The sequence below is a fragment of the Leptosomus discolor genome, chromosome 1 (assembly GCF_034619465.1).
Source record: "Leptosomus discolor isolate bLepDis1 chromosome 1, bLepDis1.hap2, whole genome shotgun sequence".
Taxonomy (NCBI): domain Eukaryota; kingdom Metazoa; phylum Chordata; class Aves; order Leptosomiformes; family Leptosomidae; genus Leptosomus; species Leptosomus discolor.
Window position 1 is genome coordinate 162,149,174 of NC_141391.1, and position 22,176 is coordinate 162,171,349.

At 50.0% G+C, this 22,176-nt stretch overlaps 1 protein-coding gene across 2 annotated transcripts; it reads left to right on the forward strand.

Moving 5' to 3' along the window:
* The first annotated feature begins 1,607 nt into the window (after nucleotides 1-1,607).
* Nucleotides 1,608-20,517, forward strand: GTPBP1 (GTP binding protein 1). 2 transcript variants are annotated; one of them, XM_086469166.1, is made up of 13 exons: nucleotides 1,608-1,799; nucleotides 7,420-7,531; nucleotides 10,022-10,202; nucleotides 11,260-11,608; nucleotides 12,049-12,172; nucleotides 14,143-14,257; nucleotides 14,711-14,855; nucleotides 15,000-15,182; nucleotides 16,002-16,137; nucleotides 16,740-16,918; nucleotides 17,439-17,633; nucleotides 18,753-18,794; nucleotides 19,237-20,517. In XM_086469166.1, the coding sequence occupies exons 1-13, from the start codon at nucleotides 1,608-1,610 to the stop codon at nucleotides 19,327-19,329; spliced, it is 2,046 nt and encodes a 681-aa protein (XP_086325292.1). In that variant the 3' UTR covers nucleotides 19,330-20,517. The 2 variants fall into 2 exon arrangements, with proteins under 2 accessions (XP_086325292.1, XP_086325301.1); XM_086469175.1 differs by lacking the exon at nucleotides 18,753-18,794.
* The last annotated feature ends 1,659 nt before the right edge of the window (nucleotides 20,518-22,176 follow it).

The following is a 22,176-nucleotide window of genomic DNA, read 5'->3' on the forward strand; positions in this document are numbered from 1 at the left end:
CACAAAAAAAAACACAAAAAAACAAACAAAAAAACACCCCAAAAAACCGGTCCAGGCTCCGGGGAAGGCAATTCCTCACAAGTCACCCTGCACTCCGACAAAGGGAAGTCTCCGTTAGCAACGAGAAGAGGCAGCACAAAGCCCGTGGGGGCGAGGGGAGGGCAGGCAGCAGGCAGGACCAGCCCCAAGGCCTGCCTCGCACCTTCCCACCCCGGCCCTCCCCAACCCCGCGCTCGCACAGCCGCCACCACCACCCACCAACCGGGCGGCAGCCGCTTCCCGCAGCCAAGGCCCAGCCTCACACCCCGGCCCCAGCAGCCCCCCGCTGAAGAGACTTCTCCCCTCCGCCTAACTCCCCCTCACCCCCAACCCCGCCAGGCAGCCTCCCCACTCCTCGGAGCTCGCTGCTGGGCCGAGGCGCCGACCCTTCCCCTTCGGAGGGGCGCGGGGGGGAGCCGCTGGGCCCCGCCGCCTCACCCGCTCCTCGGCCCCGGTCGCCCCACACCGCCGCCCGCCCGCGCATGCGCGCTGGGCCCCGCTCGCTCCGCTCTTCCACTACACCCCCCCCTCCCCTCCCCTCCCCCCCGTGACCCCCGCTCCCCGCGGCGCGCGTGCCCCGCGGCCCGCCCCACACGCGCCGACGTCGCGCGCGCCTCCGCCCCCCCGACGTCAGCGCGGGAGTTAGGAGGTCGGGGAGGCGCGGCGGCGGGACGGGGTGTCCCGCGGCCCGGGACTGCAGCTGAAGCTTGTGGCGGTTGGGGAGCGGGTGCGCGACCCGGCGGAGGAGCAGGACGGACGGCTTCCCCGCCGTCTTGGGATCACCTGCCAGGCGGGGTGTCCCCTTCGGCGCGGGCGTCCCGCCGGCCTGCCCCTCACGGGCCGAAGGCCGCGGGGCCCGCACGGCGAGCAGGCGGGGACGGCGTTTCTCTCAGGAGCCCAGGGCCTGAGGGGGCGGCGGGACCCTTTGCCGACCTCCGACCCACCCCGGGAGCTGCCAGCACGCCGGGGCCCCGACGCCCGGGCTGCTCGGCGGCGCACGTCACCTCAGCGGAGCGCCCGGCCGGGACAGCCGGGCCCGCGGCTTGGAGGAACACACGGCACGCTTCCTCCCCGTTCCATTGGCCTATACAACTGTCCATGAAGAGCCTCCTCTTTCTCATTGGCCAGCCTGAGGGAGTACCCGCCTACCAGGGCGGGCGCAGTCCATTGTGGCAGCGGATTAGTCCCACCCCGTCGCTAGAGCCTTCTTGTTCGATTGGCCCTTAGGGTTGTTTGTCAGGAGGGCCAGCTCTCCTATTGGGTAGGGAGCACCGGACACGTCGAGAGGGCTCTGGTGTGTGTGTATGTGTGTATATATAGAAAACAAGCCGAGCTGGCAGTAGTTTTCCCATTGGCTTCGCGCGCTTCGCGGGGGCGTGGCCCTTCCTCATGAATAACAACAATCCCGCCCGCCGTCGTCGTGGCTACAGGCTAATCACCCCGTTCCTCCACCGGTGATTGGCTGGCACCTCCTTGGCGGGCCGGGGGCGGGGCCGCCGCGCCTCCCGGGGCGGAGGGGAGGGCGCGGGGAGGGGAGGGGGTGGGGAAGGAGGGCCGGGGCAGGGAAGATGGCGGCGGCGGAGCGGAGCCGATCCCCGATGGGGGGCTCCCCGGTGCCGGCCTGTATGTTCGCCCCGGAGCCCGGCTCCCCGGGTGGGGGGCCTCGCGTGGCGGCTGCCGCCTGTCCCCTCCGCGGCGCCTTCGACGCCGAGGACGGCGAGGCGCTCAACGGCGAGCCCGAGATCGACCTCACCAGTAAGGTAGGCCCAGCGGAGGGGCGGGCGGCGGCGAGCGCCATCAGCCCCCGACAGGTCCCGCTCCCTGGCGGCTGCATTGCCTGTGGGGTTGCCCCCCGCACCCTCCCTCCGCGGCCCGGCCGGAGAGGGGCGGCCCGACCCGACCCGACCCGACAGCCGGGGCCAGCCGTTTCCCATAGGAGAGTGAGGGGCTGCGGGCCTGCCCGCCTCCGCCGGGGCGGGGGTGTCACCCCGGGAGGCTTCCCCGCGGGATGGAGTTGGGTCCCGGGGGTTCCCCCTCGCCCCAGCATCACCCGGCCGGGCGCTGAAGGCCGGGCGGCAGAGCCCGCCGTGCCGCGGGGAGGCGGCGGCCGGGAGAAGCGCAGTAAAGTTGAGCTACGAAGAGCTGAGGGTGAGCTGTGTGTCCTGGCCGGGAAAGGAGAGTGCTGCTAGGCTTGTCCGCCCGGCTCCTTCCCCTCCTCGGCTCCCTGGGGAAGCACTCGCAGCGGGTGTTGCATTCTCTCAAGCAACAAGCTTGAAGCCGACGGCTGCTTTAACGTTTTGCTAACGTTCTTCCTCTGCGCTGGTTGTCTGTGGTTATCTCTGCTGCCAGTCGTACTAGTTCCTGGGGCTTTCTTCGCAATCTTAAAAGCAGGTCAGAGCTCGTAACTTTGGAGCACGAGGGCTCAGCGACAAGGGTGCCTTGCTCTTGCAAACCGGGTTGAGTCAACACAAAAAGGTTTGTTCGCCTTATGCCGTTCCTTTCTAGGATCAGAGTGACAAAACTGTGGTGGTCTTATTCCTGTCACGATCCGTTCTCACTTCCATCTTGCAGGAAGGTGTATTGTAGTAATACATGTGTGCCAGAGCCCGCCACAGACTACATCAGCTGTCTTTCTACACTGTCTTCTATTTTTTCCCTGTTGGCTGATCTCTTTAACCGTATACCTTTTGCTGCCAACGGTTTGATGTATTGTGATGACATCTCCCACTCTGAAGTCTCCTGACAACTTGGTTCGGTCTGCTTGTAATTATGTGATCCAGAAGTCAGCGTAGTTCCCTCTGTTTTTCTGCCATCCCTCCTCTTCATGCTTCCAGCTGGTGTTGTTCCAAAGTCCTGGATTTTCTTGCTGTCTGTGGAGAAATGGAGGGAGAGGAATTGTGGTGTGAGGATGTGGAAACATTTGTTTTTGAGGGGATGACTGGATATTTTACAATGTGGTACTGTATTAAAATGAATGTTATGAATAGGTCTTTAAGATAGTAAAGAACAGAAATCAAACCTGCAATATTTATTGAGCCACCTCTTCACACCTTAATGAGCTGGACGAGATTTTGCTACAGGATGCCAATATCGATCTGTGCTTTGTCTTGGACGTGGCTGAAGTGGAAGAGGGCCCAGGATGACGCCGAGGGCTGTGTCACAGATTCTTGACAGCCAGGAACCTGACCAAAACTCTGACGAAGAGAGAGGAATGCTTTTCTCCCACAGCCTCCATTTGTGTTGTCAGCCTGTCTTCCATTCCTAGAAATCCGCAGGCACTATGGAGGTGATAGGTAAGCATTTTTTTCACCTTTTTTACTTTTCTGTACAGCAGTGTACACCTGCTATCTTTTCGCTAGACCTTTCATTCATCCCCATCTCAGATGAAAGCCAAGACTATGAGCTCTGCCCCAGCTCTCCAAGTTAGTCTCCTGCTATGCGCTCAAAACAGCAGTCCCATACGGTGAGAATGCAGTAGCTAACCTGCCCCCCCCCATCCCCCCACCTTTTTTGTCTTCCAAATTGAATTCCTGCCCTGCAATTCCTGCTTAAAATGGTGATTTCCACTGCAGTCAATTTGTTTGCCAGTTGCTGCCTCAGTCCTGGTGTGACCCACCCCCTCACTGTGTTGCATACTTTTCTCCCAGTGTGTTCGTTGAAAGGTGTGCTCTTTTTAGAGAGGAACACTTTGGGATTCAGTTATCAAGTGCACTTTGTCATCTGGTCAAGCAAACAGTTCCATTTGTCAGCACTCATTCATTATCGTGTCGATCCGAATGGGTGTTTGTTTTCCCTTCAGTAGTAATCATCTTTCAGATTAAAATCACATCACACAAAGCTATTGGTGAAGCTGATACCTTTATTGACCACAGAACATCGATAGCACTTGAGTATGTATGGCCACAGGAAACAGAGAGCAAAATGTGACATTACGGAAGGTGCCTTTCCCCTGACTTCCCCGCAGCTGGTGGTGGCCTTCCAGCCATGCAAAATGGCAGGCTGTGTTATTCCAGTAAAGAGCAGCACTATGTACCACATGGTATTTGGTTTGCCCTTAATCTTTATAGTTTGTCAGTCTCATGGATGTGGGATGCTTCTTTTGTAAGAACTGCCTGTAATGGTGCTGATGCAACCGGAACTCAATCTCACCGATGTCTTGAAATTGCTGTTAATTAATACTATGGCCTCTTGCTTGCTGTTGGGCAGTGCAGAATGGCAGAGTCCAACTTGTCCCCTGGAGTAAGCTCAGACAACTGTAGCTATTACCCACCTCTGGTGTATGTTAATCCTAAAACTGATCAGAGGAAAGGTGGGGAAAGCCACCTCTCCCCAGAGACTGGGAAGGGACTTTAGAGATGGCATCTCAAACTTGTAAGTTACATCTCTTCTGCTGCCATGAGAATGAAACAATAACCGGTTGTTACTTTTTTTTGGCCCTATAGGAAATGTGTGGTTGCTAGACCCACATGGCTTCCACTGTTAACTGCCCAACGCCTGGTAAAATGGAAACAACAGAAGTGGAAAATTTTTGACTTTGCGAAGACCTCTGGAAAACACGAACACGTAGTGCAAGCATGGAGGGGATTGCTCAGAGGTGAAAAGCAGAAAAAGCAGAGAGGCCAAGGTGGAGGCTCTCTCTCCAACCAAGGAGATGGCAAAGAACAGGCTCCCTCTGTCCAGGAAGCTAGCTAAAGAGATCTTCAAAACAGCAAGTAAAGTCTTGCAGTGACCTAGGGAACTGCAGACCTGGCTGGGGGCTGCGGGCTGCAGAAGTCGCTGTTAGAAATACTGAACAGCATTGGAAGGTGTGATCCGTGAAAGCTGCTATTTGTTCTACGTGTCCTTCTCTTGACATGCCGCTATATCATATCAGCTGTAAGCTTCGTTGGCCCCAGGGTAGGCTTTGGAGGCAGTCTATCACTGGAACAACCTTCAGCAGCACCTTTGCATGGCAGTGAAAGCAGCAGGGCTGGGGAACAGTGTTTTCAGCTGATGTGTGTGAGTACCATGCTGTTTGAGCCCCCAGCCCCCCTGCCTGGTACCATGAAGAAAGGCTACAGCGAGCTGCTCAGCTGAAATGTCCCCTGGTGCTTTAGACAACGCCCTGGCCACTCGCACTGCTGAAGCATTTGAACTCGTAAAAAAAAATGAAGCTGGTGATGAGACTTGAAGAAACAGAAGCTAGTGTGCCTCTGCGCTGGTGGCCCCTGTTGTGTTATTGATCTGTATGTGTATGACAGCCTGTTTAATAGATCTTCCCGAGTCCCTGACCTGTGCTGGTGCACCAGCCTGAACAGTGAGCCTGTCTACTGTGCTCCCAGGAATTCTGGAAAGAGCTTGCTGGGCAAAACAAGCCCCACACGTCAACACACAGCCTTCCATTCCTATCCCAATCAAGCCTCTGAACAGTTGCTGGTTTCCCTCTCGATGCATTTACATCCAGTGGTCTCCTTTAAGAAGAAAACAAAACCGAAAGAACAACTAATAAAGGCAAAACTCAGTCCTTTGTAGCACGAAATAGAAAGACTATGTAGCCTTCCAGATCAGGGTGCTTTGCTACCCTTTGCAGACAATGCCAAGTAGTTAAAAGGCTTAGGTAGGGCATGTGTCTGAAAGAGGCATGTGAAGGTGCTTGTCTCTCTCTCTTGTAGCTCTCTGGCCCTTGCAGACACGTACATGCTCTGTGTGACCCTTAACGTTTGAGGAAAGCGTTGCTTTGGCTGCCTTAAACCTTCTAACCAGCGCTTGCTGTCTGTGCTTGAGTTTTCCAGATGCGTGCGTTGCTATAGTTTTGAAAGCTGCTTAAGCATTATTTGTGAGGTTTTGGGTTCCCTTACACTCTAGATTTCTAATAAAGGTCTCCATCAGCTACTATGTAGTAGTACTAGTAGGTGGTGAAGGTAGTTCCTCCTTGAATACACATTGTGTGGGCTGTGCTAGCGAGTCAGGCTGTGTTAGTAGAGAATGTTGGGCAGGCTGGAAGATGTAATCACTGTGGACTGCTGTAAACCATATGTTTCAGGCAAATCTAGCACAAATTTGAGACTGGCCTGAGTGCGTAGTGAAGGGAAGTACATCTTTCTGGGCGTGGTTTTGGAACGTGTATGTAAGGACAGCTAGTGGAAGTATGGGTTTCATTGTAGTGTGGCACAGGCATGCCTACCCATAGGGCTGTTGGTAGGTGATAGCCTTTACAACTCTTACTAAAAGTGCCTTTTTAACAGAAATGCGTATCTCATTTGCATCAGCTAGTGAGCCACTGTACCAGGATGCTCGGCCACCAACAGATCTGTAGCCATGGAGGTAGCCAGAGAGCAGGCAGCCAATCCATCCTGAGTGGGTGATGAAGGTCTCCTTGGTCTGCCGCTGCCACGCCACCATTGTGGCCACTCTGCGAGCGTCCTCAGCTGTACTGTGTGAGCGACGCAGGTTTTTGCCAGAAATGGTGCTACACCATTCTGTTCTAACAAAAATCTTTCCTGAAGCACTGTCGTCTTGTCTTCATTTTCTGATTTGTTTGTGTCCGCTTTTTCCTTCTCTTGACGCCTCTTGCAGGGAAGGACAAAGGAAGCTGTGGTTGTTGCAATGACTGCAGTCAAAGCTTGTTGGTAACGCAGCTGCTGGCTTGCAAAACTGCAGCTCTCCCCTGGTGAAACATCCAAATATGCTTGTACAAACTGCTTTGTGTGTCTGCCTCTCAGCACCGTAGCGTGAAGTACCCAAAGTTTTGTTAGGAGTTTGAAAATAATGCTTATTTGTGTTCTCTCCTTCCCCTCTGTGCCCTCAGAAAACAAAGGGGGAGATCAAATATGTGAAGGACTTATGAGATACTCTAGGTTCTGGTGTCTAGGTGGGCTCTGCAGTGAGGTCTGGCTGGCTTCCTCTGGCTGTCCCATCCTGTTTTGGGGGGGGAGCAGCAGCACTGTGCAGCAGAGACTGTGGAGTACACAGCTGAGGAGTTTCTTTGGAGAAAATATCTTGTCCCCTTTTCTATTTTCCTTGGAATACATGGAAACATGTATTACACAGAAGTAGAAGTGGGATGTTCACTTAAATGTGGCTTTTAAACGCTGGTTACTTCAAAATGAGATGCTTGGTATTCTTCCTTGCTCTGAAGTCTATCTTCCAACGTGAACTCGGAGGTCAGACAAATAACCTTATACAGTGTCACAAGGAAATAGCTGTCAGCAAAGCTGGTTTTTTAAAATTTAAAAAAAAAAAAACAACAAACCAACCCAAAACCAAACCACCAGAAAGTGGTCCTTGGAAAAGAGCCCTTCTCTTTCAATAAAGCACATGGATTGATTGTCCTTATAACTGAAGCTAGTTTTGAAATTGTTTGCTTGACATCTGCAAATGGATATTTAATCTTTCTTCCAGCTGGTGATGGTGAGTCCAACTTCAGAGCAGTATGACAGTTTGCTCCGGCAGATGTCAGAGAGAATTGATGAGGGTTGTGGGGAGACCATCTATGTCATTGGTCAAGGATCAGGTGAGTATAGCTTCCTCAGGGAAACAACAAAAAACATTAAAATTGTAAGGAAAACCTAGTTCACCTTAAGTGAACTGCTGCTGAAGGTAGTACTTACTTCTCCGGGATACCTTGGAAACCTCCATAAAGTATAGCAGAACATGTGGGACGGATTCTTTTATTCTATTCCTGCCAGCAACTGTCTTATGTAGTGAAGCTAAACATACTTTTTGTATAAAATCATACAAGTTCCATTTTGGAAATAAGGCGTAAGTTGTCTGGGCACACCAAGGAAAGACAAAGGATCTGAAATTATAGTAACAGTTTTAGTACAGACATCCTCAATGTCTGATGGAGGTCTTGTTCCGTCTGGTTTTGTTCACTTCTCCATCGTAAATAACAATATTTTTACCCCACAGGAATAAATGCTGCTGACTTTGTCAGTGGGCATCTGTACTATGGAGGGAAAGGTTTTCCGTTTCTCATCGTGAGGCCTTTATTGTCACATTAACTTGGGCCTGACTGCAGTTATTTGCCTTTGCAGATTTTAGCATTTAGCATGGTTTACCTTTCTGTTCTTTTTCACAATTTGAATATTTGCATCTGATTCTGGTAAAATAATATTGAACATAGCCTTGCTTTGAAATTGAAATTTGTGAATGCAAAAATATTATCTGTGGCTATCATAAGGCTAAAGGCATGTTTCAAATATGTTTGTTATCTGCTGGATATCAAGTTGTTATGATCAGACGTTCTCCTAGTTACTACGTCTGAGGAAGAGTACAAAATCCTGATTGTCAGTGCCAGGATTGGCTGAGATAGTGGAGGGAGAGAGTTGTCCTACCTTAGAAGTGTGTGCTTTTTGAGCTTGTGCTTTTTGGGTTTTCTTGGTGTCTTGCGAAGCCACCAACATAGGAGAAAAGCCAGGATTAGATGGCCAGTGATCACGCAGCCAGTATCACAGGGATAATGCTCTTTCTTCCAAAAGAGCTTCCCAGGTATAGTCTGAATCCTCAGTGTTTGGGATAACCTCATCTGCAGCAGAGATCTAGCTAGTCAGGCTAGTAACTGCTTTTTCTTCTAGGATACCTCGTAAAGGTGTTAACTGGTGGTTGTTACAATGACATCCTTAGAAGTAGACATTTGATTCTTAAAATATGAACTAAAACTTCTGACTTCATTTTGGGTTGGTACATAGTCAAGGAAGATGGGGATCTTTTCTGTAAATTGAGAGCAATAGCCAACAGAAAAAAAAAAAAATCTTGATATCACTGCCACTGTTGCTCCTTCTCATTCGCTTGGAGTGTCTGTGATTTTGATCATCGTGGATACCCAACTCTGATGACTGAGAAGTGAGTGTAGATTGCCAGGAAGCTCCCTGCTTCACCAGTAGTGACCCTTCCCTTTCTCCTTTGGCTTTTATCCTCTCCTGTCCCCTCATTCCCCTTCTGTGACCCAAGACCCCAGTCACGGTGCTTCTTGTTTTCCCCACTGTCTCAACAGCTTCCCAGGCAGCTTATGAGCTAGGCTGGAAATCCTGCAGCAACTCTACTTGTCCTAGAGCTGGGCGGTAGTTAAAGTGCATCAGCAAACTGCAGTTACTGCTCACCAGCTGATGAGTCAGCCATGAATGTGAATGCACACACAGCAATAGCTTTGGTCATCCAGGTGCTTTGTGGCTCCCCACCTTTGTTTGTTGTGTTTGGTTTTTTTTACCCACAGAGGAGATTCTGGCCTAAAATCTCTGCAGCTTCTCAGCACCTGGGTTAGGAGAGAAGTTGAGAGCTGTGGTGGCCTTTAAACTGTCTAGGTAGTTGCCACTGTCTTGCTCTGACTGTCAGCTCTTTGCTTGGGTGGGCTGTTCGGAGGCAGCAGTGCCTCCTTGTTTTTTTCTGGCCCCATGTGCAGTCAGCATTTATTTCAAGTGCCAGGACGAAGGCAGCAAGACATGCCAAAAACATTGTTTTAACTGGAGTACGTGGGGGCTAAAGAAATTGCTGTGCAGGCCAGACTTGCAGAAAATGTGCACTTGGGATGTGGTTTTATAAAATAAGCTGGTTGTTTAAATTAGTCCCACATTCACTAGTTAATTGTGGTGATATTTCAGTCAGAGCTTTCCTTTTGTGAATGCTTTTCCCTTTATTGCAATGTGAGAGGAGATGTTTTATCTGACGGAAGGAAATTGCACGCAAAGTACCTTCAGCATGCGAAGGAAGGGAATTAGACAGAAATGTGTCTTTTTTGCCAATCCCTAAGTATTTGCTTGTAGAAATTGTGAAGAAAACTCTTCTAGATGAAAGATGGTGCTTTTCTAGTACCTGTTAAGGCCTAGAGCGAAGACCGTCCTTTATTGTTTAGGGCAAAGGGTGCTTACTCTGTTTACATGTCTGACATCTCCAGTCAACGTATAAATCCCGATCGGTGTGAAAGTCCCGGGCAGAATGACATTGCTGCTGGCTGTTGCAAGGTGGTGCTCACTGACTGCCCTTTGTCTCCTCAACATCATTCTAGACGGGACTGAATACGGTCTGAGCGAGGCAGACATGGAAGCATCCTATGCCACATTGAAGAGCATGGCAGAGCAGATTGAAGCAGACGTGATCCTCCTGCGGGAGCACCAGGAGGCAGGGGGCAAGGTGCGCGACTACCTTGTTCGGAAACGTGTGGGTGACAACGACTTCCTGGAGGTCAGGTGAGGAGCCGGGTGGAGACAGGGTTAGTCAGCAGCCCAGCTGCATTTTTACCGTGTGAGCCGTCCGTGATGCTGAGCCAGCAACGCTGATTCAAGTCTGGGTGTTGTAGCTGCCCCACAAAGCTTGACCACTCCTTGCTAATGACATCGCCCTTTCTGTTGTTGTTGCTCCTCTCTTTTGTGAACAAACTGTTTGTGGAGATTTGCCTGTGTTGAGCTGAGGGCTGTTGCTGTCTGGGTGACAGCTTCGCAGTTTGGGGATCTTTTGTGGGCTGGAATCCCAGCAGGGAGTCACATGTGCACGTGTGTCTGTGTGTGTGTGCGTATACGCACGCTGCTGGAATACAGTACTTTTGACTAAGGGTTCGATTCTGTTCCAAGACTGTGATGATCCAAGTCACCTGTTTAATGGACATATAATAGCTTGTGTAACATGACTTGAGAGTCTGCCCAGACCTGGATGGAATGGATTTTCAACTTGCCAACAGCCACAATAACCACCTTGATCAGAGGCAAGGAAGGAGATTGCTGTAGGAGAGGGTTTTTCCCTAAAATGTTCCATTGTTGCTTGAGCTTTTCCTTTTCTGGGAACAGCAACTTAAATTTCTGTGCTCTGCCTAGCACCCGGTGCTATTGCAACATGAGGAATGAGAAAGGCAGGGGTATTCTAGACCAAGTTGGGATTTAGTCTTTCTTTTCAGTTGCCACAGTGTGTAGGTTGGATTGCAGAGACTAGGTGTTGGAAGAGAGATCCTCTGTATAGCATCAAGCAATGTCAGGTTCAGCTGACTGTGTTCTGGACAGCAGTGACATGTTTCCACAGTCTTCCACATCCCAGGCCCTAGAGTCTGGGATCTCTGCTGTTAACTAATAACTGTGGAAGAATCTCTGCTCTGCTTGTGAAGGTCTTAACATTTTTGAATCTCTGTTTGAAGGTTAGGGAGAAAAAGCTAGTTATTGGCAGGAGCAGTGGTGTTTGGGTTGGGGTTTTTTTGATTGCTTTTTTGTTCCTTCGCCTGTCGGATTTTACCAGGTTCCTTTTTCCTTTCCCCTCCAGGGTAGCAGTGGTTGGCAATGTGGATGCAGGAAAGAGCACGTTACTAGGTGTCTTGACACATGGCGAACTAGACAATGGCCGAGGCTTTGCTCGGCAAAAGCTCTTCCGCCATAAGCATGAGATCGAGTCAGGCCGCACCAGCAGCGTCGGCAACGACATTCTGGGCTTCGACAGTGAGGGCAACGTGGTGAACAAGCCCGACAGCCACGGTGGCAGCTTGGAATGGACAAAGATCTGTGAGAAATCCACCAAGGTCATTACTTTCATTGACCTGGCTGGTCATGAAAAGTACCTGAAAACCACCGTCTTTGGCATGACCGGCCATTTACCCGACTTCTGCATGCTTATGGTAGGTAGCAAGAAAGATGTACGGTACCTGCAGGAGTGGGGCTGTTCACAGCCTTAACAGCCTCAACTTCTTTCCTATTGCAAGGTCCCTGTGGGGTTGTGGAGGGGGGCAGCATCTCCCAGAGGTGGAGAGCAGGGGCCACTGTGGATATCTAGCCAGGTCTCGGAGGCGAGTGCCCCAGGACTGTCTGTCTCAGATGTATGGTTCTTGAAAACAGAAAGATTTCTAAACTCCAGAACACCTTGCTAGAATTGAGGAGCAACGAGTCCTGACGCAGTGTCCAACAGCATTTGGAATGAGCTGGGCCTGCTCAGACAGTCCCAGTGATGCGTGTACAACCTAATCACAGCCTCCTGCATGTCTGACACCAGACCTTCTCTGTAACCCAGCTCACTGCAGGAGGAACGTTTACATCACCCTATCTTGTATCCCTGGTGTAGGTTGGCAGTAACGCTGGGATTGTTGGAATGACCAAGGAGCACTTGGGTCTGGCGCTTGCACTTAACGTTCCCGTCTTTGTTGTGGTGACCAAGATCGACATGTGCCCTGCCAACATCCTGCAAGGTGAGTCCTACAAGCTCTCTCCAGGGCTGTTTCTCACCTCTGTACATGCTGCTGTCCTCTGCTTGGGTTGAGGAGTTACTGCTGGAGGAAAGCTGCTTTATCTGGTTTTGCCTGCGTCTTAAACACCTTCCAGAAATCTGTCCTTTTCCCTTGTCCATTTTGCAGTCAGTTCACATGTAGTCACCATTGCAAAATTACCCGAGTTGGGGGACTGAGCTGGGCAACCCAAAAGCGTTTGCTACAGGGTTTTGCTTAATTGAGCTCTAAGGGGAAAAACGTACAGTTGGGGTTGTGGCTTTGCTTTCTCTCTGGGTACTTAAACCTGGAGGGAAAGTCTGTAACTTCTCTTGAAAGCTGCTTTCCTCCTTGCCTGCAGTTTGAGAGTGATCTTAAGCTGTGATTAAACTTGTTCTCCAGCAGCTGTTAGGTGAAGGGGCAGCGGCTTTTTAGATCCTACTCACCTGGGCGCTTCTCAGATATGCTGGCATGACTGCAGCAACTCCTTCCTCTGTCTGAACAACCAACCAACACTTAATAAATCATGGCTCAAAGCAGCTGCGTATGTGGGCTATGGTAGCAGGACTGGGCTAGACACAAGCAGGGATGGTAGTGAGCAGCAGGGATGGCAGTGAGCAGCAGGGACTATTGACTTTTTTGCTCAGCAGCAGTTAAAGCAGCACCTCTAACCCCAGCAGTGTCCCTTTAACCTATGCTTGACATTTTTTCAGGCTGTGACCAACCTTTAAAATTCTCTTGGTGCGTTTCTCACACCTTCAGGAACATGCTGTGGTTAATTGGAGCAATGTTGGTTTGGTTTTTTTTTAGTAATCAGTCCTAAGAGTCAGGAAAGTGAATGCTCCCAGTACTGTTTGTGGTTAGTCCATTATTGTAAATATCCTAAATATGTTTCAGGTGCTTACCTGAAGCACATGTCATTGGAAGATAATCTAAATGTCTCTATAATACATGTTTGGCAAATAAATGTAAGGCCCGACCATAAGATAATAACTGGGAAGGAAGGAGAATGTTTGGCTCGGGGTGAGGAGAGAAGAGCTGCTCTTGGGAGAAGCCACTCCTGTGTTGTGTTGTGTTTAAATTAAATAGACACAAGATTTGGCTCAAGTGTATCTGTGGAGAGCAGATGGCATGATTAGATGTTTGTGTTTCTGTATCCAAAACATTACTTTCCCATAGGCAATCATTTGTTCACAAAGAACATCTAATTGGATGACAATTGTGGAATATAAATTATTTGCTCTTTTAAGTCCTTACTAGCCTTTTTTTTCCTCATTATTTCCACTTTGCAGGAGGCTGATGCTAGTGCATCAGATAATGCCCCTGCTGGCTGATAGATAGGAGGCTTAGAAAATAAAAAGAGGCAAAAGATCAAAGTTGGGAGCCATGAGATTTGTCCCGAAATACTTATTTCTGGATCTGGTCCACCTACGCTGTCCTAGTCTCTGATGGTGATCTTTACCTCTTTCATGCTTCTCTAAACTTCTAGGGGAGGTTGATTGCCAGGGAAAGTGTGTTGAGGTTTGTTTGGTCAGACTTGATTTCTGATTCATGTATTCTCAAATATTTCAGTTCCTGAGTGCTGCTGGTTTTCAATGAATTCAGTATGAAAAATCCCTTGTAGGAAGAGAAAATATCTTGTAACTGCTTAAAGCTACTTAATAGACAGCTATAAAACACCTACTTCACAGCATTGCACTTGCAGAAGCATACACATATGTCTGTTCATGTATGGTGTCACTTGGCAGCAGGCGAGCTGGCATGAAATGGAAGATGGAACGGCTCCTAAGTCCCACCTGGGCTGCAGCAAACTCAGTCTCACTCACGCACCTTTAGCCATCTTCTCCTGTCTATTTGTGGCGAAAGCACCAGTCTCCCTTCGGGGAGAGACCCCGCAAAAGCGATTTGTAAAGACAGGAGATGCTGCCCTAACAATATTCGTTTCACCCTTTAAGAAACCCTGAAGCTGTTACAGCGACTGCTGAAGTCCCCAGGGTGCAGGAAGATTCCCGTGCTGGTTCAGAGCAAGGATGATGTCATTGTAACAGCCTCCAACTTCAGCTCAGAGAGGTAATGGGAGTAGAAGAGAGTCATTTCTCTTTCGATCCTATTTGGAGACGGGGTGAGAAGATTCAGAAAGAATTGTCTAGATGTGTGAAGGTTGCATCTGCCATGTGGTGTGTTGATTCCATAAGAATGTGTTGATTCTGAGATTGACATGCTTGTGTTCCCCTCTCTGAGACAGAAATGAGAGGCTGCTTCTGGGCAGCCTGCAGAAGGTGGCAGGGTATTCGGCTTCCTTCAGTCCTGGAACCTTACACCTATTCCTGAATGTCATTAGCAGGCAGAGGCAATGTTGCAGGTTTTCAAACACGGGGTGTTGTGCATCTGACTGCTTGCTGGGCTCTCCCTTCCTAGCACCATGTATTGAATTCGGTCCCAAGATTTTGGATGTCTCCGTACACGTGGAATTCCAGGCAGGGAGGTGAACTAACTCCCATTTTCATCCGTTCTCCTTTACAGGATGTGCCCGATTTTCCAGATTTCAAATGTCACCGGGGAGAACCTAGATTTGCTGAAGATGTTTCTTAATCTTTTGTCTCCACGGACCAGTTACAGGGAAGAAGAGCCAGCAGAATTCCAGATAGATGATACTTACTCTGTCCCGGTAAGGGGGCTGGTATTTAGAAGAATTTTCTGCTCCCTCTTTCAGGTTGAAGAAGGCATCTTCCCTAGAGAGGGGAGTTCTAGAGCTCTTCTGCTAGCATGGTGGAGTAACCCCAATTACTGTTTTTTCCTTTTTTTGGCATAGGGTGTAGGAACAGTTGTGTCTGGCACGACACTGAGAGGCCTAATCAAGCTAAATGACACCCTGCTGCTGGGGCCAGATCCCCTGGGCAACTTCCTACCTATTGCTGTCAAGTCCATCCACCGCAAGAGAATGCCTGTCAAAGAAGTGCGGGGAGGGCAGACTGCCTCCTTTGCTTTGAAAAAGGTGAGATGATCTGCTCTGGGCTCCCAGAACAGGAACCACTCTCCTTGTTTTAGAGTGCTCTTGGAGTTCGGCTGCACCCAGACTGCTTCTGCAAACCTCAGCTGCCTCATTTCACAGCGCATTAAAATCCCACAGAACCTCCGTGGGTCTTATGTCCCAGTTGCTCCACCTGACAGCTACCAGGTAAGAGCAGTGGGACCCAAGGTGATGAGGACCGGTGTTGGGAGACGTGTAACAAAGCGGAGGCATTGCAAGAAAAGTCTCCTCTTTTGCTGTAACTGCAGTAGTGGTCTAGGCAGGGTGTTTTATGTTCCTCTCAAGCTGTAGGACCAGCTGCATGATTTGGGGTTTAAAAATCAGCAAAATGTGATGTGATTCCTCTGGCGAAAGGTTTCTGTCAATAGAAGCTGCACTGATTTTAAGGGGATATAGTTTAAGCTATACCAAACTTCGTGTGTTCAGTCTTATCATTTTGTGTTAACAGACATCATGCTTTTGGAGAGATCATCTGCTTGGGTAATGTGCAACCGGGATGTGTGTTTTGCTTTTAAAGGATCAGTGAGTTAAAACTTCTGTGCCAGTGTCCAGCATTCCCAGCACTATAACTAAAGCTTCTTTAGAAACTTCAGCTGAACTTGGTTTTTGCAACCTTTGCATGACATCGTTACATACTGCTAAACAGCTCTGGCTTTGCCTTTTGGTGAGCACAAGCTAATATCTGTGAAATCCCTTAGGATCCTTCTGGATGCAGTCAGCCAGAGAAGCAAATTTCTTCCCTGGAGAATCACGCTAAGGTTTTTTTGTGTCTGTGCTTTTCAGATCAAGCGCTCTTCCATCCGGAAAGGCATGGTAATGGTGTCACCCCGCCTGAATCCACAAGCATCGTGGGAGTTTGAAGCAGAGATTCTGGTGCTCCATCACCCCACCACCATCAGCCCACGATATCAGGCCATGGGTAAGTGTCTCAGTGCTGTCTCATCTTTGTTTCCTAGTGGTAACAGTTTATATCAGCCCTAGCCTGAGATCATTTTTCTCCTGATGGCTCTGTGAGCCTGAATATAAGCCGTAGTTCCTGGTTTGACCTTTCCCAGCAATGCATTAGAGGGAGGTGAGGGAGCTGACAAGAGAAGAGTGGGGAAGGCTGTAGGTAAAAAGGAGATGTGTGACTCCAAGTGTACTTGGAGCCTGCCTGAGCCAGATCTCCACGGTGTGCAAAGATTCTCCAGCTTCAGATGCTGACTGAGAGACTCATTTTAGGTCCTGCCCTCTAGCCTGGCTGCTTAGCGTGTAGGATTCTCTTGAGGATGCTTCAGGAAAGTCTCAGTTCGAAGGCAACCGTTGTAGCTTATATGAGGACTGATTTGCTGAAGCTTCTTTTTGAGGACTGAACAAAGGCAGCCGTGTGACCTGCATAGTCTTTGGCACACAGTAGATTTTTACATTCCAAACCCAGCGCTGTTAGCCGTAGGGTGGCGAGAGCCACCTTAGATGTCTGTCTGAAGCTTGTTCCACTAATGGCACTGGCTGTTGAAAGCCTTTGTGCGTTAACGTTCGCAGTGCATTGTGGCAGCATCCGTCAGACGGCCACGATTCTCAGCATGGACAAGGACTGCCTGCGGACGGGGGACAAAGCCACCGTGCACTTTCGCTTCATCAAAACCCCGGAATATTTGCATATAGACCAGCGGCTGGTCTTCCGCGAAGGCCGCACCAAAGCTGTGGGTACCATCACTAAGGTAAAGGCTGAAGAGTCCGACTTTGGGTTTTTTTGCCCATTAGCTACTTTTGGCACTGAGAAGCCAGCGGGAGAATCCAGATAGCTCTGGGAAACCGAGGGAAGAGGCCGTCCTTTGATCACAAACGTCAGCCCTGACGTGGGTTGCAGATGACCAACGTGCTTTGTCGTGGAGTGGGTCTTAGCTGGTGTGAATGAGGGAATGCGAAGGCGGGGGGTGAGACAGATGCCTCTGGTTCTGACAGCTTGGTCTCTTTCTGACAGCTTGTAGCTGGTCCCTTTGAGTCTTATTGAGGAAGGCTAACCGTCACCTCAGCCAAGTGGCCCTTTCCACCCTGTGAGGGTTCTTGAGGGCAGCTCAGGGGCCTAGATTTCTTTGAGCAGCTGCTGCTGCATTCTTCTCCCAGTGGCTGTTGGTGTCAATGCTCTCAAAGCTGTTTGTTAAAAAGCAGCGTTGAACCTTGACATACTGGCCTAGCTATTTTAATGCTGATTTTGGCCTCTCCCTTTGTAATTTGCAGTTACTCCAGACCACCAATAACTCGCCAATGAACTCCAAGCCACAGCAGATCAAGATGCAGTCAACCAAGAAGGGAGCTGTTACGAAACGAGAGGATGGTGTTCCCCCTGGGATGGCAGCTGGAGGCCCACCAGCTGGGGACGAGGGCACCTCAACAGCCGCAGCGCCACTGACACCTACTGCCCTGCAACCATTGGTAAGCGAGGAAAGCATCGTGTCTGTCCTAGCTGTTGGCAGCCTGGTTTCATCTGCTGGAGGAAGGGCACTCAAGCACAAGCGTTAGCCCCTCATACCCTTGAACTCACCTTGGGACTCAATGTGCAACAGAAAGAAGTAGAAATATAAGTAGTCTCACAGCAGAAATCAGAATTCTCTGATGACTAGATGACTCCTTGTGGCTGACCTTTCAGCAGCTAGCAGCTTAGGGTCCTGGGCCAATTCAGGTTGGACTTCAGGAAGTGTCTAGTCTAACCTCCTGCTCTAAGTAGGATTAGCTATGAGGTCAGACCAGGTTGCTCAGGGTTTTATCCAGTCATGTCTTGAAAACCTCCAAGGAGGAGGACTGCACAACCTCCCTTGGCAACCTATTTCAGTACTTGACTGTGCTCACAGTGAAGAAGCATCTCTATATACCCAGTAGCTGAACTAGTGAAGCATCTAACAACCAGTCACAGAGAATCTGAATGAGAGGTAGAACATCCCTGCACTACAGAAATTACAAACTAAGCAGTAGTATGAGACAGAGGTCGTCTGCCCTGTCAAGGAGGGAGGATGGAGGCGTCCAAGGAGGAGGAAAGGCTTATCTCTTTCAAGAGAAATTTATCCAGGTTGTTTTGTTCGTTAGGACTTCTCGGCTCAGCTTGTCCCAGAAAGGTATCTAGCCTTTCTGATGTGAAAGGAATGGAAACTCAATTCTAACTGCAGGCTTTGGGGGCTATTTATTAGCTTTATTACATGGGTCTTCTCCTTTTAGTGTACTTACCTAGTAAGTGAAAGGTTCAGGAACTGACTCTGTCAAGAGTCCTGGTCAGTGTTCCCCCTCTTAATTTTAGCTATCTTAGTTACCATTAGTCAAATCTTACCCTCTTGAGCCAGGCTGGCTGCTGAAAGAGGGCCCTCTGCCAGGGGTTCTCTCCCTTTGCATGTGCCTGTGGCTTCTTACTGATCCCCCATCTCCTCCTTGTCTTGTTGTAGCGTCACGGTGGTTGTTAGTAGAGCTCCCAGCTTGCTCTTTGTTTTGTCCCTCACCCTGAGAGTCTGCGATGCTTTTGTTCTTGCTTACCTCTGCCTCTCTCTCCTTGCTGCTTCCCCTCAGCCTGCGCTGGATGAAGAGCCCCACATCCGTGAGGGCAATAAGGTATTTGGCTGCTTTAAAAGAGAACGGTGGGTTTGCTGGCCTGAGGCTGGGAACGGAGTCAGGTTAGCAAGAGAGCCCTGGTAGGGGGGCGGGGGGCTCTCCTTCCATTCTGCACAAAGCCAAGGGAGCCTGAGGCCTCGTTTTCCCGGATGCCGAGCCCCGTGGCACCTGCTGCCTCTCATGGGAGTGAAGCATTCAGCAGATTGGGAGATCAGGTCATCCCCAGCTCGAAGGGCTGAACTTCATGGTGTATCTGTCTCTCCTCCTTCCTTCATGGTGTGCCTGTCTGCCTTACGTCCTTCCTGCAGTGGCAGGAAGCTGATCCGTCACCGCTGCCCTCCTGCTGTCTGGATGTGTGTGTGTAATCCACCTGAACTCCTGCCGCGTTGATGCTCTGACTCAGGGGTCGCTGCGCACTGAAGTGCACCTTCTTGTTTTTCAGTCAAAAGTCGGAGGAGGCGGCCGGCGACGTGGGGGTCAGCGCCATAAAGTGAAGTCTCAGGGAGCCTGCGTGACTCCTGCCAGTGGCTGCTGAATTTCTTATTCCTTCTCCCTCTGAGGAATTCCTCCCCTTCCCTTCATTTCTTATCCAAAAGATCCAGAGCAGCTTAAACCAAAACCCATCCCAGCTGATTGGCTGCAGAAGAATCGTCCCTCCTCCCCGAAGGAAGCGATGGAGAGGAGCATAATTTATAAGCTAATGAAGGTGATAAGACACACAGAACTGAGTAACTGACACCTTCCTCCTCCCCCTATCGACACATTTTTGTACATCATGGGCTTAGTTTTTATTCTTATTAGTTTTTATTATATTTTGTGTGCATGAAGATGAGAGGAGAGTCTGGATAGAACTGAGAAGAGCCAGTTAGCTGCCTCCCTCCTCCCTCACCCCAATTCTGTCCACAGGACTTGCTGCTCTCCTCCTGTGCACTGTCTCAGATCCAGGGGTTATCAGACGCCTGAAATTTCAGGCTTGCAAAGGTTAAAACATGTTGCTTAGGGATGGCTCCATAGGGCATTGTTTCCTCACCACTGTGGCCCCATGCCGAATAATGTTTCTGGATTCCCTCCATCTTAAACTATTTCTCAGTGAGTTTAATTTAATGTTGTAGTGACTGAAGTTTGAAGGAGATGGTAAGAAAGTTCATTAGTTGGAGATCTAAGAGGGAAACAAATTGGAAAGCAGTTCTTGATGTTGAGTTGAGGAATCCTACACTAAATACCCTTCTCAAATACATTGATAGCACTTAAGATTGTAATTAGAGACAGAATTAAATGGGCAGTCATTTGCCCATCCTCTTCCCCTTCCCATCATGCTGCTTCTCCTACTGTTTTGTTGGAGCAAACCTAACCTGCCTCTCAAGGCTGCGGCAGCTCGATTGGCAGCATTAAGAATATAGTGCAGGAACACACGGTCGGTCCCTTGAGCCAGGGAAAGCCTTCTCACCTCGACGGACAGAGCTCACAGGTGGCAATACACCTTTGGAACAGAGACACCAGGCAAGCACAACCTCCCCTTGATTTTGTTTACTTCCAAGATTTCCCAGATCTTTTCTGGAACTCACTGGCCAAACTTTGCCGTGGCAGAGGTAAGATTTGTGTTCTCCCCTCTTGGCCGAAGAGGGCATGCTGAATTGGTACCAAACTTAGAGACGTGCTTTCAGGGTTGGAAGTACATGGTAATTTTTCTGACTTTCATTTATGTTGTTTGTTTTTTTTTTTAAATGGCAAAGTATGGCTTCTCCAGGAAGGCCGTGCAAGGATGGTCAACTAACTTCATTGGTACCATGATTTTTTTTAAAGCTGGGTTGTGCAAGTGATCAATTCCCTGCTTATTTTGAGCTCTCTTCTAACCCTGCCTCTTTGCTTGGCTCCCATGAGCACAGGAGTTCCCCTCTGCTGGTTTGTGGTGAGCTGTGGGAGCGTGGTAGCATTTTGAGGGAGGAGGCAGCATCCTCAGCAAATCGTTGCTCTCCCCAGCAGGTGCGGTCAGCCTCGGTTTCTTTGAGGGCTTCCTCCTCCAGTGAAGGACTTTTAGTTTAATTAGAGGGAGACTGTAAAGTTCCTGTCCCTCCTTAGCGGGTTGTTCCTGTTCCTCGCTCTGTGGCACCTCGGCGGGGGTCATGCCAGTTCACCTCGTAATTCGAGGTAGGCTGTTAAGCCAACTGAGCGACAGCAGGCTCGGGGCGGGAGAGCGCATCTCCCGACGCCGGCACCAGCACTCCAAGAGCATTAAGCAGCATGGGAGAGGTGAGGACCATGGTTTGGAGATGAGGGTACTTTGCCTTAGAGACTGCAGTGGCCTGAGCAGGGGTGGAAGGGGGAGGTCAGACAGTCCTTTCCAAGCTATGTGCCTAAATACCAGCACTCTCCCGGCAAGGGAGGAACTATAGGCGGCTACAACACTAATAGCACCCGCGTTGTGAGAGGGTGTGAAGTGTGGCTAGGCAGGGCATGAGGGCCTGGTTGGTTTGTCTTTTGGCCCTGTAACAGCATCAAACTGCATCTGATTTCACTGCCCTCTGCTTCCGAGGGGAGCAGGGAGCTCCAGGCGGTTTTCTCTTTCTCCATTCCTTGTGCTCCAAATGAAGGAGACTGCCAAGACTGGAAGAGGGTTTACTTCAGTTCGTGCAAAGGAGGAGGTGTGATTTCTCTTTTGTGACCAGCATTCAAAGATCACTCAGGCTGGTGTGATCTATAAAATAAATTTTAAAAAAGTTTGTTCCAAGTTAAAGTACATCTTGTTGCTTTTTGTCCCTCTGGAAAACCACTGCTTGCTGCTTTAATGCCGAAAGCCAGACCAAGCGGGTTTGCCTGGCACTACGCTCCTTTGCTGGCTACGAGAGGAGGCTGCGTTGGTAGCGATGGCAGGGGAGGGTCATGCCATGCTGCAGAAGAGCTGCTGCCGCCGAGCCTCTGCACAGCCCCAACAGCTTCTACTCTGCCTAAGATTTAGTGCTTCTTGGTGGCGGAGTGGTGAAATAAGACTGCTTGCATGGTGTGAGCTATGCTGTGTGAGATGTGTGTGTGTGTGTGTGTGTGAAGAGCTGCTACAGCAAAACATTTGGGGCCAGTTTTATCAGAGACGTGTTGCTAGAGGGTGCAGTTTTAGCACAGCACTTCCCCTGCCTGCATAAGCTTGTGCTCCCTGGGCCCTTGCAGCGATTTGCAGCTCACCTGTTTCTGTGAATACAGCGGGACTTCCCAGGGCTTGGAACGGGCCTTCTCCTGCCTCCTCCCGTGATCTCAGAGGTTCACAAAGGCTTTTCCTGCCCTGCACAGCCCCTCCAGAGGTAAGTGTTGGGCTGGGAGCTGGGAGTAGCTGGAACAAAGACCCATGCAGCCCCTCTCCTCCTCCTGGAGGGGGCTGGGCCTGGGCCAG